This window comes from Aspergillus pseudoviridinutans (assembly GCF_018340605.1).
Source record: "Aspergillus pseudoviridinutans IFM 55266 DNA, scaffold_2, whole genome shotgun sequence".
Classification (NCBI taxonomy): domain Eukaryota; kingdom Fungi; phylum Ascomycota; class Eurotiomycetes; order Eurotiales; family Aspergillaceae; genus Aspergillus; species Aspergillus pseudoviridinutans.
Window position 1 is genome coordinate 2,080,663 of NW_025091282.1, and position 15,660 is coordinate 2,096,322.

At 52.2% G+C, this 15,660-nt stretch overlaps 4 protein-coding genes across 4 annotated transcripts; 2 read left to right on the forward strand and 2 right to left on the reverse strand.

The window, feature by feature from the left end:
- Nucleotides 1–553: 553 nt before the first annotated feature.
- On the forward strand, nucleotides 554–3,465 carry Asppvi_002796 (uncharacterized protein; the record flags this gene model as incomplete). Its single annotated transcript, XM_043298776.1, has 3 exons — nucleotides 554–709; nucleotides 774–1,538; nucleotides 1,585–3,465. The coding sequence occupies 3 exons, from the start codon at nucleotides 554–556 to the stop codon at nucleotides 3,463–3,465; spliced, it is 2,802 nt and encodes a 933-aa protein (XP_043154711.1).
- A 932-nt stretch (nucleotides 3,466–4,397) lies between these two features.
- Nucleotides 4,398–4,952, reverse strand: Asppvi_002797 (uncharacterized protein; the record flags this gene model as incomplete). Its single annotated transcript, XM_043298777.1, has 1 exon — nucleotides 4,398–4,952. One exon carries the CDS (start codon nucleotides 4,950–4,952, stop codon nucleotides 4,398–4,400), a length of 555 nt encoding a protein of 184 aa, XP_043154712.1.
- A 5,776-nt stretch (nucleotides 4,953–10,728) lies between these two features.
- Asppvi_002798 (putative nuclear localization protein) lies at nucleotides 10,729–13,195 on the forward strand (the record flags this gene model as incomplete). Its single annotated transcript, XM_043298778.1, has 3 exons — nucleotides 10,729–10,834; nucleotides 10,987–11,145; nucleotides 11,277–13,195. The coding sequence occupies 3 exons, from the start codon at nucleotides 10,729–10,731 to the stop codon at nucleotides 13,193–13,195; spliced, it is 2,184 nt and encodes a 727-aa protein (XP_043154713.1).
- Nucleotides 13,196–13,860: 665 nt separating this feature from the next.
- Nucleotides 13,861–15,037, reverse strand: Asppvi_002799 (phosphoglycerate mutase family protein; the record flags this gene model as incomplete). Its single annotated transcript, XM_043298779.1, has 3 exons — nucleotides 13,861–14,586; nucleotides 14,637–14,843; nucleotides 14,906–15,037. The coding sequence occupies 3 exons, from the start codon at nucleotides 15,035–15,037 to the stop codon at nucleotides 13,861–13,863; spliced, it is 1,065 nt and encodes a 354-aa protein (XP_043154714.1).
- Between the last annotated feature and the right edge of the window lie 623 nt (nucleotides 15,038–15,660).

The following is a 15,660-nucleotide window of genomic DNA, read 5'->3' on the forward strand; positions in this document are numbered from 1 at the left end:
TCTTCAACCGTTGTCTCGAGCTAATCTAAACATTAGCTATATAGAATAATTCATGGATACATTTATTCATATCTTGTTTGTAGTCCACATGTCTAAAAGTTAAGATGTAGAAGATCTGTCATTTTACCCAAAGTGGAAATTGTGACGCGTGGAGCCATTGCACTCCGCGAGGTGGATAATTCGCAATTTAAGATAGCAAGACAAGAAGACAGCATAAGACAAGCAATGATTCTTTTCACATCATTATCCTGTCCTCGACATGCTCGTAATCAAGCAGACTCGAAGACATTCTGGTTGTTGTCGCTGCAACGAGACGCGTGACGGACGCCAAGCTTGGCTTCGCGAATCGCGACAACTGTGAAAGAGCTTCCCCACCAGGCAAAGGTAGACCCATTTCTATCATTCCTCACCAAACAGCAAATCGCCAATTGTTTCAGTTGTTCTCTGTACTGTTGAATTCATTGACTGCTCATATCTGCCCATATCTACTCTAACAAGACCATCCTCCTCTTAAGGTCAAGAACATAATGCATGATTCCCGATAGACGCGTCCATGGCCTCGCGTCGCTCCTCCGGCGTGCTCGAAACCCTCAGCTCTTTCTCGCTGAACAGACTCCATGATCCCTCTACGACTCATCCTCCCTTGAAGAAGCGGAAGACATATCACGCAGCTACAGGGGAACTCTCCCGCCAGACCATCAGTATCAGGGTGAGTTCCACCATTTCCACAGCAGCTACAGAAGCATGACGTTCGTTAACTGTCTCCGATGTAGGCACACGCCGCAGCTTTATCAGACGAACCCTACGTCCTTGAACCTATCGCTGTCGTCCCGCGATCCCGGCTACCGTTCTCATGGCTCGATTCGCCAGCTGCATTGTCGCAGATCCAGAGCGGAAGCTTGTTCGTCGCTAACATTCCTCTTTTGGAGGACGGTTTGCAGAGTCGGACTGAGCCATGCGTTCTTGCTGTGCGGTTGATCCCTGACGGGGAATTGTACGCTGTTGAGCGGGTGAAGAGGGGTATCTATGCTCTGTCGAAGCTGGCTCGTAGTGTGGAGGAGGGAGATATCTTTGTTGCGGTCAAGGGATGGAACCCTTCTACCAGGTCCGGCGAGGGGATTCAGTCCGACCTCTCGTTGGGAGCAGAGAGTGGAGAGGAATGGTGGCAGCAGGCCAAAATCGATGATGCAGCATCCGTTACTCCGCCATCTGCTAAGCGCGCAAAGTTCGATGTCTCGCTTGTCTTTAATAAGGCGGCAGTTGATGCTAGCGTTAGCGTGACATTGAAAGAGATATCGCCAGTGGATTCGCTTGAGCAAAGGCCCTCAATGGCTCCTCCTGCGCTGCCAATGGAGAGGAGTTCGAGCTCGGATATGCAGATGCCGTTCGTGCTGCACGATTCTCGGGATGCTGATGGCGCTGTATTCGGGGACGTTGCTGCTCACGGGGCCACTCAGCCCGCTGATCCCGCGCAATGTCCACAAGAGCTGCTGGATGCTATGAGAGAGCATTACCTGCAAGCTCTCTACATCTCCAAGGTTTGTATCTCTGTTGTATTTGTGGTCTATGTGCTAATTTACCCAGACTTCTGTGGCATATTTTGCCAAAGGACCTCTGGCACGATGCCGCGCTGCCTTCCAAGCGTCGGGGTCGGATTCTACAAATACACCGCGACATCTTGCAGACTTCTACCGAGAGTCTATTCTGGCCGCAAAGAAGATGGATCTGAAATATCGTGAAACGCTGCCTTCGACCATCCGAGATGTTCTTTTGAGTACGTCCGATGATGACGCGCGGAAGAAACGCAAGAGCAGGAAACGAAAATTGGGCAAAAATGGACTCTACCCAGAAGAGGAGGGGTTCATTCGCAAGTGGTGGAGAGATCGCGCTCTGGCGGACAATGGGGTTCCTGCAGAGTCGTCGCACGACGCAGAGCTGAAGAAGCATATCGCAGACCTACGACTACGAGAGACACAGTTGCAGATTCTGCTCATTTTGGAGACGTTGGCCTTGGAGATGAGCGGCCCTGGGGAGACATCAAAGACGGACGGTTCTCCCGAAAAGCTGTCGGACGATACCAGGACCAAATCCAAGAAAAAGCCACAGGATTTGGATGTGTTGCTCGAACTGCACCTTGACCGACTGTGCATTTGGCATGCGGTCAGTACCGATGACACAGCATTGGCAGAGTCCGCAAAATCCTTCGACAGTCAAACGGGTAAGAAGATCGAGAGCGATGCCGTCCGGGACTTTTGCACCGAGGTCATCGTTCCATTTTATGCTTCACGTCTGCCGGACAGATGCAAGCTGATCACCCGCAAGCTCGGTGTCTCTGGGGCGATATCGCCGTTGGCGAAACAATCCGGCAGCACAAAGAAGACATCTCGCACAGAGCCTGGGAAGCCTACTGAGCGGCAGTCTTCTCAGAGAAATCCGCGTCGATCCTTGCAGCGGGTGCTCACCGACCAGCAAACGACCTCTCAAGGACGACCCCCTTCTCTGGGACGATCCAACACTGTGCCGTCGCAATCAGAGGCCAAGCGCGAGTCGATGGAGCCGCTGCTGCCGGTGCTCAGCGTCAGTGCAAGAGGAGGTATCCAGAAGCCGAAACGGGCGGAAAACCGCGAAGTGGATCTGAACGCGGTCGCTCGTCAGCACGAAGCCAAGTTGAAGAAGGTGCAAATGCTGATGGAGCAGAAGAAGGAGCTCGACGCGGCGATCAATGCACTCCGCAAGCCCAATCGCGAACTGGTCGCGAAGGATATCGCAGAGGATGCAGTCAAGCGGGCATCGGGCGGCAGCTCGAGGAAACCCAAGAACCCAGTGCGCAACCCGTTCGGGCAAGGCGTGCAGGTCATGGCCACCCCGAAGGGGAACCGCAAGAAGGACGCTGTTACGGGCTTGCCTCCGCCATTCAAGAATATCGTGCGGTCGTCGGCAAGTAAGAACGGATCCTCGCCATTTGCGAGTGAGCCACAGGTGGTTCCGGCATCTACGCTCCGGCCCAGCTTCATCTCCAATACTCCAGCCTCTGAGTCCAGGACTGCTTCTGGTTTCGGTTCGGGGGATACGGGTGCCATCCAGGAAACACCTTCTCGGCGGCCGGCGCAGTCTTTGGGACTGATGGACACCGCGGCAGACGACGCATCCCCGGGCGTAGCGAAGAACCTGTTCCGTGTTCCGCGACGCCCGATCCCTAAATCCGCCGACGTCGCGCCCTCCACGCCGATTGCACCGCGGTCCGCCGATCAGGTCATCGGCATCAAATCATCTACGGTGATGGAGACACCGCCGAGGCCACCCCCTGTCATCCACGAGAGCATGCCTGCTGCCTCCCCCGCAGCCGTGCTCACCACACCAGTTAAGGGTAGCGCCAGACTGGCTGTGCCGGTCGTCTCGGCGGTGCCTGTGACGCCGGAGAAATCTATTTATGAGCAATTGGGATGGGATGACGATCTTGCATGATTTGTTTTCTTGTTGATAGTTTTGCGGCGGCGTTCTCCTCGTTCTTCGGTGCATTCGGCGTTCGTCATTCTTCGGCGCCTGGCAGGCTGCATGGTATGGGTGTTGTATATGCTAGTCACTTGCATTTCGTCTATTCAATGCAATTACAAGTAGAAGTACAGTGAAAGAATGACAAGTCATCCATGTACATCAGTGGTCACCACAAGTACAGTACTTTTACCCCCAGCATAATCAATCATGAAATGGTCCAACCGAGAAACCTCAATTAGGCGCCCAGCATGCACAATGATAGGTCCCTGAGACCCTCACGACTTGACAGAGAGTGAGGCGTCAGGTCTCAGGATTCATGACCCCACATGGGACGAAACGAAACGAAAATCGCAGTCCGCAATCCGGATTGTGGAGGTCGGAGGCTTGGAGGACGATGGCGATGCTGATCTGTGGAGTAGTGGACTTGTTCGGAACCTGATGGGAGACGAGATCATGAGATTATTGGGTGATTGCTTTCAGGCTTTCAGGAGCTGACGACTAGGTTCTTGGCTGGGATGGACCCCGGGTATTCGGATGAGTACGGACTACGGAGTATGACTGGTTTGAGTCGACTTGGGCTTGAAGTTGTACGTGAAAGAAAGGGAGCCAGTCTTGTTGGTTTATGATTTTCATATTATTATATATACTGTAAGATAGATTGCCAGTGACACATGGCGTAATAGATACAGAAACCCGCTCCAACTCCGTCAGATCCTCGTCAAGAGGTATGCTGTCCTATGCTTGCCTGCTTCCCCGTTTTTGAACTGAAAGAATGTCGTAACGTCGTAACTTCGTGATTATAAGTGTATTAAGAATGGGAGATGAGGGGAGGAACTTTTGTTTCCTGTTCGTCGGTGTCGAAAGAGTAGAGTGTGAAATGCGTGAGGATGACTGAGAACCGGTTACCCGGCGATGCGAACAGGTAAACAGGGCCCACGGGCGGGCCAAAAATGTTTCATCTGGACAGTCTTTTCCAGACAACTGCGGCCTTTTTCTAGGAGGCTCTCTTTTTCTTGTTCTGTTGTTGATGTGGAGGGAGGAGGAGCAGACGCAGGGACGTCTGATACGACTTCAAAGCTCACATGGAGCGTCGTCTCCTCTTTAGCGGAGGATTCAGTGATGATAATGGTGTTGTCCTTCTCGACAGGAGGCTCCACCACCTCCGGTGCAAGCTCCTCTGGGACCTCATCGTCATGTGTCTCTTCCTCGTCCTCCGAGTCGGAATCGAGGTCAAACGAGTTGATGCGAGAGGTCATATCCCGCTGGGCCCATTCCATGGACGTGCAGTGGAGGCGAAAGTGGCCGAGGCATCGTCTGATATCCGGGTCGGGGGCCGTAGCCTCGCGGGCGAGTTTTTGCTTCGAGAGGGTGGTGAGCTTGTAGGGGAGAGAGGTCTTGTCGGCCAGAGGGGGCCAGCGCTTGTTCATGGAGGGAGTGGTTGATAGGGTGACAGCCATTTGTATTCTTGACTAGATGATTGATGATTGAGGCGGATGGAGAGTAGATGTTCAGGTCAAATATGATATAGAAGGGAATCGTATGATGATTCCTTAATTTCCCGGCCGGGATGATGTCGAGCGTATGGCGATACGCGTCAGAGTAACAAATCAGGTGATGTCATTGGAGGAGTGGCAATGGCGATGGTCCTAATTGGGAAGATGGTGAATCACGATAGTGACACACTTGAGAGCTTTTGAGGAGGATAGAGTGGTCTGGAGAGAGACACCAGCGGAGGGGAAGAGTGAGAGAAACAGACAGAGAGAGTCGAGGGGGCAAGCCGAGGGGGAGGAGTGCTGGAGGGACAAAGATTTATACACTGGGACGGGAGACCCAAAACAGTCAAGCCGGGAACCAACTATCTAAGCTGGGCGGACTAACAAAGGGACTAAGGCAAGCAAATTCTGCGTGTGGGTGATCCTAGAGTCTAGACCACTTATCACCAAGAGTCACAGTATCCTCTTGATAATCTAGTCATTATATTAGAATATAATGGTCATTGACATTACTGTGATATGCTAATATTTTGATTATTGTTCCACAATTACTATTTTTCATGCTGTTCAATTGTCCTAGTGAGTCAAAACCAAATTGCGTGACCAGCTCTCAGCGGTTACCCGGGAGAGGCTTTTCTTCTCGAACACCGGAGACGCTCTTCTCTAGGCGCTCTTCTCCACCGCAAAATCAAGTTTGGCAGCTGACCAGCCAGTGGGTCTGCAAGGGCTCGGCCATCCATGGAACCTTTAGTCCATCGCCCAGCAACCAGTCAGATAGCTAGGATTCAGCAGGTCTGGGCATCTGGACCTCTGGCCCCCTGCAACTGCAAGGAAAACCAAACCTGTTATGCAGTTAAATTGGCGTGGTCGAATGCGGAGTACTGATGTTCCTTACTCGTAATATGCGTACAGGGTAATCAGGGTAATTTGATTTGGACATATTTGCAGAGCATGAATGATTGATTAAATGGTTTTATTGATTAATTGTTCTATTTGCGTCTGTTTAGAAATCAACTGTGGACTGTGTGGGTTTTTCCAGCGGACCCCTAAAGTAAGGTACGTACACCTAGTGGGGTAGCGAGAACTACGTGATTATTGGCTGTATTTTGTGGGGTTATCCTCTTCCATCAGCGCATAGACCGAATTGCCTATTATAGCATCGTCTAAGCAACATAATTTCTGCATAAGGCAAGTTTTCTTATCAACAGTTCCTGTAGTTATTACCTTCCAAAAAGAAAAATAATAATACAAAATAAAAAATTCGATTCTGTCAGGAAGCGAATATCGAATTTTAGCACTCGGAGTGTTGTCGGATCCAAAGCCCTAAGACCCAGGTAGTTAGGGTTTCCTTGCGGAAAGGTTCTGTAGTCATTAGTCATGGACTTGAGAACAATGAGTCCCGTTGAATCTGGAGAGAGGTACGTACTCCGTACTCCAACTGTTATCTACCTTAGTAATTCGCATTCAAGTTGATCGATCGAATCATATAGTCATACATTATGGCAAGAGTCAAAAGACAGGCAATGGATAGGTGTCTCACGCCCAAAGCCCTCGCCACATCTGTCATGAATCATCATAGCATGAAGTCCATCAATGGTTCCCAATTAAAAGCCTGGTACTCGCTTTTCGGACGGGACTCAACCAGAGGCCACCCATCAAGATAAGATAGAGGAGCTATCAGTATCAATATGGATACCTCTCTACGAACGCAAATAAAGTTTGGGCCGCATCTTGGCTGTGAGTCTATTTGCGAATCAACCCACTTTCCCAAACCAATTGATATTATGAATGAACTGTGGTTGGTTCTAGGTAAGGTTGGCCACAAAACTGAAAATAGCGGTGATATATTGCATTGAGGAAGGGTTGTTATCGCAGAGTTACTGGTGCTCAATTGAATCTTGTTGCGAGTCTCTCTAGCCTAAAAAGACGTTTTTAATCGAGTGCCAGGCTTCGTACAGTTGGTGAAGTTCCCATAGTGAGTAACACATGGAGTGCCATTCAACGGACAACTTCTGAATCAGGCCAACTGTGGGATTTCTCAGTCTGCAGCCGATGCCAGGCTTTGCTGTGGCAGGCAACTTGGCCGCGTACTCGGCGGTATGGTCACTGGTTGACTCAGCTAGCCAATGCGCAAGGCAACAGCTCTGGCAGGAATCAAGTAGGTAGGTTTACCCATACTGATTGGTTCACTGAATCATACCTGTTGCAATACGCTGACTTCACTCCTCAAGAGCAGTCATTTACTCCTTGGCTCTCAGGGGGTTCCTTTCCCTGGCAATAGCATACAACAAGGCACTTCTGCAGCCACCGCCGTCAGTTTACTCTGGAATAGTTGCCAGCACTGTGGGTGGTGTGTATTCCAAGCGAACTATCTTGCTACTTGATGCAAGGACTTCATTCCTATCAAATGAGAGATGACAAGTCGTGCTAGCGTCGACCACTGTCCGTGGCTATGGCGATATTTACTTTTTGATACTGCTACGGGGTGCTTGTATTTACCTTCTGGGATGTGAGGCTAGTCGATCCATCCGCCAGATTTCATCCGACGAATGGCTCGAGTTGTCTAGATGAATCAGTACGGGCTCTCGATCCTGATTGGAAGAACATGAGTCACCAACCGCACGAAAACGGCCAGGTTAGATCTCTTGTCTAATGGCTTGCATGTCTGTCTCGCATTATCCGCGCGATTTCCAGAGCGAGATCTTTCATCTACGCCACTGGGGATACCACTCGCCCGAGCAGGAGGCATCCGAGAGGATCGGCACGCTAGTGAAATTCCATCATTATCGCCTCTCAGCGAACAGTTGAAGCTCCATGATGACGAGACTATCGAACGATGACCGTCTATTCAGAGAGAAGAGGCAAACAGCAGGTTGCACAACTGTCGATCAAGGTGAGACAAGTCTGGAATGTGAGTATGCGTGCACGGCCCTGATCGCCTCTAGTTCCCGCTCAAGTGACCCTCTACAAGACTACACCAAAAGTCTAATGCGGATAATTTCGCAGGTCATCTGCCCCTCTAGGATGCCTGGACCGGGATTGACGCGGGCAGTGCTCTGGATACTTGATTTGATAGCCCACGAGGCGAGTCAGGAATGTATCAGGGTCGGGAGCCGAGTGGCTGATAGGATGGAAGAGATCACCAAAGCTTAGGTAGCACTGGGGATGTGCAACTATACGCTGCATGTCCGTTAGACGCTGCTACATTGAGTTGCACGCCCTCAACTCTATTCTTTGCCTCGTACCGCTGGTAGATTTTATGCCGTCTATTTTCTCTGGCGGTATTAAGTACGCCATACTCAAAAAAGCACCTGGGGCTGATAGCGAGGGAACAGTGAAGGAGATGGGATAGAGATGAATCAGTTCTCAAACCTGGAGCAAATGCGCAGCATTGTCTTGTGATTGGGCCTGAAATGGAAAGGCGCGAGATCTTCCGCGAGCACAGAATGACGCCATAAAATATTTCATCCATGCTGACGATCGGTTGTCGGCTAGAATACTATCTTATTGTACTTGTACTCACTCTTCGGGGGTATTATCCGGGCTCACTCGGCTGCTACTCCACAAAGTACTGGCTATTGGGCTTTGAGTTGCATTCAGTGATCAGAGATCTGGGACTATTGACAATGGATCCGCCCATCAGATAAGGACAATAGGATTGCCGACATTCTTGAGCTGATTTGTCAACATACTTTGACGGCATCATTTGGAATCATAGCACTAGTGACTGAAGTACTTCAGGTAAATTCTAAGATGCCAACTCGAGCGACTATCTCCCTATTCCTCCTATTCAGCTCAGGGACTGGATTTGCCTGCTGTTTCTGAAGTGTACGGAGAATTGTACTGTCCGTCGCATAATGTCTCGGCTATTATTAGGCAAATGCTCTGGGATCTGAAGATACCAAGATACTACCCTGATATCGGATATCTTGTGACTAGTGATTCATGTTGATCCTGATTCGCTCTTGAGTCCATATCGCTTGATGCTTCGTAATCTTGCTGGCGGCAGACTACTGCACAGTACCCTTGACTATAGCTAGACTGCAGAAGCGTTTCAAGGATTCAATTGGTAGGATCTTACAAGAAAGGCCTTGTCTCTTCAACCTAAGTAGTGTTTCGTCTCATGGCTCAGGTAAATCTGTCCGCGCTATCCGAGAAATTCTAGCCTGGTTACATTGCTCATTGTTCGCATGGGCTCGCGAGAGAGCAACTTGACGTGAGTTTAGTCGAATACGTTCTCCACTGTCGTCATCATCATCATCATCTTCATCATCTTCTCCTTCATCAGAGATAGTATTATATCAGGTTACTTTGATAAATGGTTTCCCGAGATCACTGAGGTAATTCCATACCTATTTATTGTTGCAACTTGCATCTTCCTGTTTGCAGTGATCACGGATTCACCCGGTTGGATTGTGGTCCGAGGGCCAGCCGCCAATCAGGGGCCGTGTGGCGCCGCCCTCCCGCCCAGGTGCCCCCTCCACCGTTGGTCAACTGGCCCAATTTGTGTCTGAGATACGGACATGGACATAACTTACCCCTCCCCCTTCTCCATACATTGATGCTGTCCATACACCCAGGCAGAAATCAGAAATTATTCCTAAATCATTATTATTCCTTCATCACATCGGATCCTGCTGGGTAAACTTTGCGTCTCTTGTGCTTACCTTACTTTCTTCCCCACTCCAGCCGCGAAGGTGCACCGCGTTGTCTGGCTTGTGCTTTGAGGTACGTATTATTTCCGCCAGGATAACCTACCTTATCGAGCTTGTATCGATCAATCTGTCCGTCTATCTATTCATCACGGCATTTAATCCTCGTCTATTGCGTTCGCTGCACATATTCTTGAATAATACACGATACAATACACATACCCTCTACTCCCTACCTACTTCTCTCTCATGCACCCAGGCAGTTTATCGTCACACTGTCTGTTGTTTCGTGTACCCACTGATTGATTCCATCGGCTGGTGGCGCGCGTTCTCTCCCTATCAAACAGACTATTTACTACCGCTAGCTATTTCTTATTGCATCGGCTTTGTTTTTCCCTTTCCAAGGCAAGCTTAACCCGGATATCCTGGGCCACCTTATCGTGTTTCCCTGGCGCTTGACTGGGTGCCGCCGCTTTTCTGCAGGCAAGGAACCTTGGGAGGACCCAGTTTCCTGCCTGATCAGCCTCCTGTGGCGGTTCTCTCCAGCCACAGTTCTGTTTCCGAGTCAGTTCACCGCCTTGCCTTTTTCCCTCTTACCTTACCTTACCTCTGTCATACCTGCTCCTCTCTCTCATTTTCTTTGCCAACTGCACCATATCAACAGGTACTCTCAGTACCAATACCTTACATAACCTGTAACATCCGAATCTGCAACCTTTTCCTGCTGATCCCGCTGCCTCTCTCTGCCACACACCACTGGCCACTAACCCACTGCCACTGTGATCACCGACCACCAACCAAAACTGAACTAACTGCTTCCCCTCCCCAATCCAGTCCATGATTCCATCATCAACTGCATGCGCGTCGTGATCTCTCGCATCCCAGTCAAGGATCAACTTGTGTCGTGGCAGTCTCTCCTTCTTCCTTTCTTGCCATCCCACTGCAGCTGCGCTTGCCAACTCACTTCCGCCCATCCTGTCCCGTCACTGGGGTTCTCAACACCTCTCTCTCGCGTTTCGCTGACGCGCCCACGGCCCTGCTGACGGCCGTCTCAAACTTTGCCTTCCCCCGTCCTTCCTTGGCCCGCCATGTATGGCACATCCCACACTTCCGTCCCCGCCCCGATGAATGGCATCGGAGGCGAGCTTGTCGATGGGTCGGGAACCATCAATCCTGCTGCTCTGAATAATTCCGGTATGCCATCCCTTTCTATCTGTCAGCCTCCCTACGTCTTATCTCTCGCATATCATGATCTTTGAGCGAACCCACTGTTGCTTATCACGGAGGTCGTGGTTTATTTTTGCTTCGTCCTTTGCGACAGCCTCCAACTGACGGCCTTTTGCTAGTCGCCGCTGTTCTTCCCACACCTTCCTTGGGAGACACAGCGCCAGCAGGTCCAACATCAATAGCTACCCCCGCAGGCCTAAATCCCCCTCGTGGCATCAAGCGCAGTCGCACCCCCGATCAACGCGCAAACTCGCGCGCGGATGGTGACCATGATGACGGTATGTGCGCGTCGCCATCTTCCACGGTCAAGGTGCCGTGCGAGACTGTCGAGCCGCTTCGTCGCCTTCTCTCTGTTTTACATTCACCCATCTCTTGGTGATCCTGATGCTAAACTTTTTATCGTAAATAGATGAACAGGGTCGGCGAAAACGAGGACGTCCCCCCAAGACGCAACGGCCCAACGACAGTCAGAGTCAACAATCGCCTGGGAGTGCGAGCGCGCAGACTCCCCGAATGCAGTCGCAGTCGCTTCCACAGCAGGCCAGTGCGAACGTGTCACCGCCGCAGGCCTCTCCCMCGGAAAAGGCTACCCCCACCAAAGCCGCTGTAGTGAAGGCGCTCCCCACGGTCAGAGATCACACCACCGACCAGCTCAACGAAGAAGGTGATGAGTATATCCCCAAGGAGTTTGATGAGGCTGGCGAGAAGAAGGTGGACGCCATGGGTTACCCCCAAGGCGGCCGCGAGTTCAAATGTCGCACGTTCCGTGTGCCGCTCCGTGGAAACAAGCTGTTCATGCTGGCGACCGAATGTGCACGGGTGCTTGGGTATCGGGATTCGTACCTGCTGTTCAACAAGAACCGGTCTCTGCACAAGATCATCGCGTCGCAAATCGAAAAAGACGACCTGATTCAGCAGGACGTTCTGCCGTACTCGTATCGATCGCGCCAGATTGCCATCGTCTCGGCCAAGTCGATCTTTCGTCAGTTCGGCAGCAGGGTCATCGTGAATGGACGGCGTGTGCGTGACGATTACTGGGAAAGCAAGGCGCGAAAGCAGGGTTTCACTGAGGATGACCTGGCTGGTGAAAAACGACCGGGGGCCGGCAAGGCTCGAGATGCCGCCGCCGCAGAGGCAGCCAATGCTGCCAACCTGTTGCCGACTCTCACCCATGGCGACGTCATCTACAGCAATGCGCTCGAGACCATGCCTCAGGGCTTGCCGGTTGGGGGCCCGTCCTCGACCTCGCTTTCTTCTCTGCCGATGATCCACATGACCACCACCACCGACGATCCTCGGCTGAGGGAATACAACAGTATGCCCCGTTCACGCCAGGAGATCACGGGCCAGCCGTACCAAGACCGGTCGCAGCCCAGCTCGGCTGCTGAAATTCTCAACCACGCCTCGCACACGGCCGACTTCAACAAGATTCTGAGTAACCAGCGCAGTTTCCGCCAGAAGGGCCTAGAGGAGTTTTACTCCAGACAGCGTGAGATCCCCGAGACTGCAGATCTGTCGCAACCCGGGCAGTTGGACGCTACCGCGTCGGTCTCCCAGCCCTTGCAATCGCCTCAGATGGCGTCGACTGGCTTGATCAGCTCGACGCAGCCGCAGGCGATACTTCCCAACCAGGCGCCGATGATGGCCGGTCAGGCCGCCTTCCAAGCGCCCACGGGACACCAGCAGGGCCCTATTGCGCAGTCTCCCATCCAGCCCATGCCCGCGGTTCGGCCCAACCTGATGCATCAGCGCTCGAACCCTGCCTTGTCCGGCGGCACACCGCAACCAACCGGGCCGTATGGGTACCCGGCGCAACAGCAGCAAATGTGGGGTCAGCCACCTCCGCCGCCGCAACAATCCCCCATGTCCGCCGGTGGCCCGCAAGGGGCTGGGATGCCACAGTATGCGGCCCAAATGCACGCCCCACAGCAATCTCCCTCGCCCATGGCCCACGCTGTTCAGGGTCAGCATCACCCCTCGCAGTCACCTCGCACGCAACACCGCCCGTCTGTGGGTCAGATGCAGCAGGCGTACCAGCTCCATCATCCGCAGGCGCCGCAGCAACAAGCCATGGCGTCCATGGGCTACCCAGGAGGGGCCGCCAGTCCGTATGCTGTCGCAGCCGCCAGAGGCTTGTATCCCTCTACGCAAGGACCCGGAGGTCAACCCTTTATGGCTGGAAACCCTCAGCAGGCGGGATTGGCCATGGGGATGAACCCCGCGGGTGCCATGCCTGGCTGGCCATCTACTCCCGGTGGGCCGATGCAGCCGGGTCACCCACAGCCCGGCCAAGGCGGAACTCCCCTAGGAGGGTGGTCGGGTTACTAGTTAAGAGAAGAACATAAGCACAATTTCGAAAGAATGCACCCGAGGAACGACAGTGGCAAGGGCGATATATTCATGGCCGGGCGTTTTGCAGACTTGGCGTTCATGGACACGAGGCGCCGGCGAAGTTGTTACTGTTGGTCATTTGATCAATCATTTCTCCCATCTTTTTTCCGGCCTGGAATCTTATTTAATGATAATCTGCGCATTTCCGTTTTTATACCCGCCGTTATACCCGATTGCGTTGTGTATCTAGTCTTGCGTTTTCTATGCAAATTCTCTGGGTGTTTTCTCTTGGGGTGAAGAGGTTCATTTGCATGTGGCATGGATCTTGTGCTTCGATGTTTCTCATAGATGGACTGGTGGTTGTATGAGTTGCACTTCTCTCTTCGGTTGCGTCTCTTCTTGCCTGCTTCATTCTTCTTTGCTATGCATGAATTTCATGTCATGTCCACTCTACTCTATGCACCTGTGCCTATTGACTTGTCGGTGTCATCTCTCCTTCGGCATTACCGGTCCCTGCGATGATTGTTGTGTCTATAGCCGGGGAACCAATTTGATCTACTGCCCCACGCGAGTGTTTGTAGGAAGGAGCGAATGTAGCAATTACATGATTAACATATTACATCTTATCCTTGTAGTCACTGATCACCACTCCTAATCCCAGTTTAAAACCCCGTGGCCAAAGGCGTCGTGACCGGCGCAGCAGACGACGCACACACACACGCCGTGACCGACGTAACCGGCGGCGCCGTACAATGTGCCGAAGTAGTCCAGGGGACCTTGGTCGGCGCAGGCGCGCACTTATCCGAGAACTTCGTTGCCTTGACCAGCACAGGAATCACCGCGCCCGTGTTAAGCGAGAACGCCCGATGCCCAAGCACACGCAGCAGACTGCCGATCTCCCCAGAATGCGCCGTCACACTCACAAACAGATCCTTGGGATCTGTCCGCTCAAACATCTTATCCAGCGCGCTCTTGCTCCGCACGTCCTCCGCCGCACTCGTCTCCGCAGTCACCCCATTCCACAGCTCGTCCTCCTCGCTGAACCCCTCTTCAATCTCCCACCCGGGGAATAATTTGCTGATATACGATCGACTCCGCCGGTGGTCGCACGTATGTAGACTTATCCCCTCGCGCAGCGTCTCCATCACCAATGGCTTAAACGCCGCAGCTTTCTTGGGTAAGTCCAGCGCACTGAACGTGATGTTCGCCGTGCGCAGCGCGCGCGTCAGCGGGCTGACAAAGTACGCGTCGGGCGTGTGTATTCCCTCCCTGGCAATCAGCGAGGCCCAGAAGTTGTGGGCTTTTTGGGCTTGTGCGACTCCTGCGGGGGTCAGGTCTGCGTCGGCCCAGGTTGCGGTGCCGTTGCCGTCGAGGAGGGACCAGTAGCACTTTACTTCATCAGTTTCTTCCTGGAAGGGAGAAGGCGAGGGGAACGTACGTTCCAAGCAGGAGTGCCATAGAAGCTCTCGGCGGCATTATGCCAGCCCTCGCCGTGGCGGCCGAAGAAGAAAACCTTGTACTCTGTCTTGTGGGGGGCGTTCTTGTTGAGCTCGTGGACGTGATTGTAGAAGCGCTGCCATTGCGTGAGTTTGGTGTTCTCGTCCGCATCGTAGGTGCGGTTGATCAGGCCGAAGTTGTTGGCTGTCTGTCCCGGAATCGTCAGTTGAACTAAGTTCGGGTAGCTTGACGGGGTGTGGGGATACATACGTAGTCAAAGGTGGATGGGTTGGTGCTGGCCTCATCTTGCAGGAAGTACCCCGTCACCGTGGTGTACTCGTAGTAAGCTGCTTGCGCCGTCGCGGCGAGGCCGAGAGCGACGAGACTCAATGCGCACTTCATCTTGCGATTCGCGTTTGCGATTCAGACGCTGATGCAGATGCAGATGCAGATGTACAGGCGATCGTCGCCCATTTTTATACTCTAAGCATGACCGGTCAACAGTATCAGAAGCTAGATTAATGAATAATTATTATCGGCTGTTTGCCAGTGCGCGGCCTCAGGCATTGCTGAAGTTCTGTGCCTACCACTCCGGCACGTGCGTCACTAGCCTATGTGGATAGAGGTCGGGGTATGGAGGCATTCTCGTGCATACAAGCACCATTGGTGGTTTATTTATTGCTGTGGATTCGACAGTCGGAGAAGTCGGAGGTTAGTCTAGATATGGAAGGCTAAGTGTGTCTGTGGACATTGTGGACATGATCCTACGGTACAGTTACTAAAGTTGATGTGAACGTGTGAGTGAACCTCGTCGTATTATGTATTAGGGTAAAGATTGTAAGGTAGTAGTCATAGTCCTCCAAGTATGTATAACCAGTCGCTTCCAAACAGATGCAAGTCCAAACATATCGACAGAAAAAGCGAGCCCTAAGCTCAATAGACAATGAAATGAAGAGCCCAAGACACCAGCAGTATAATGCACAGAAATGCTCCGAGTATAAACAATAGGCCCAAGGTATGTAAAG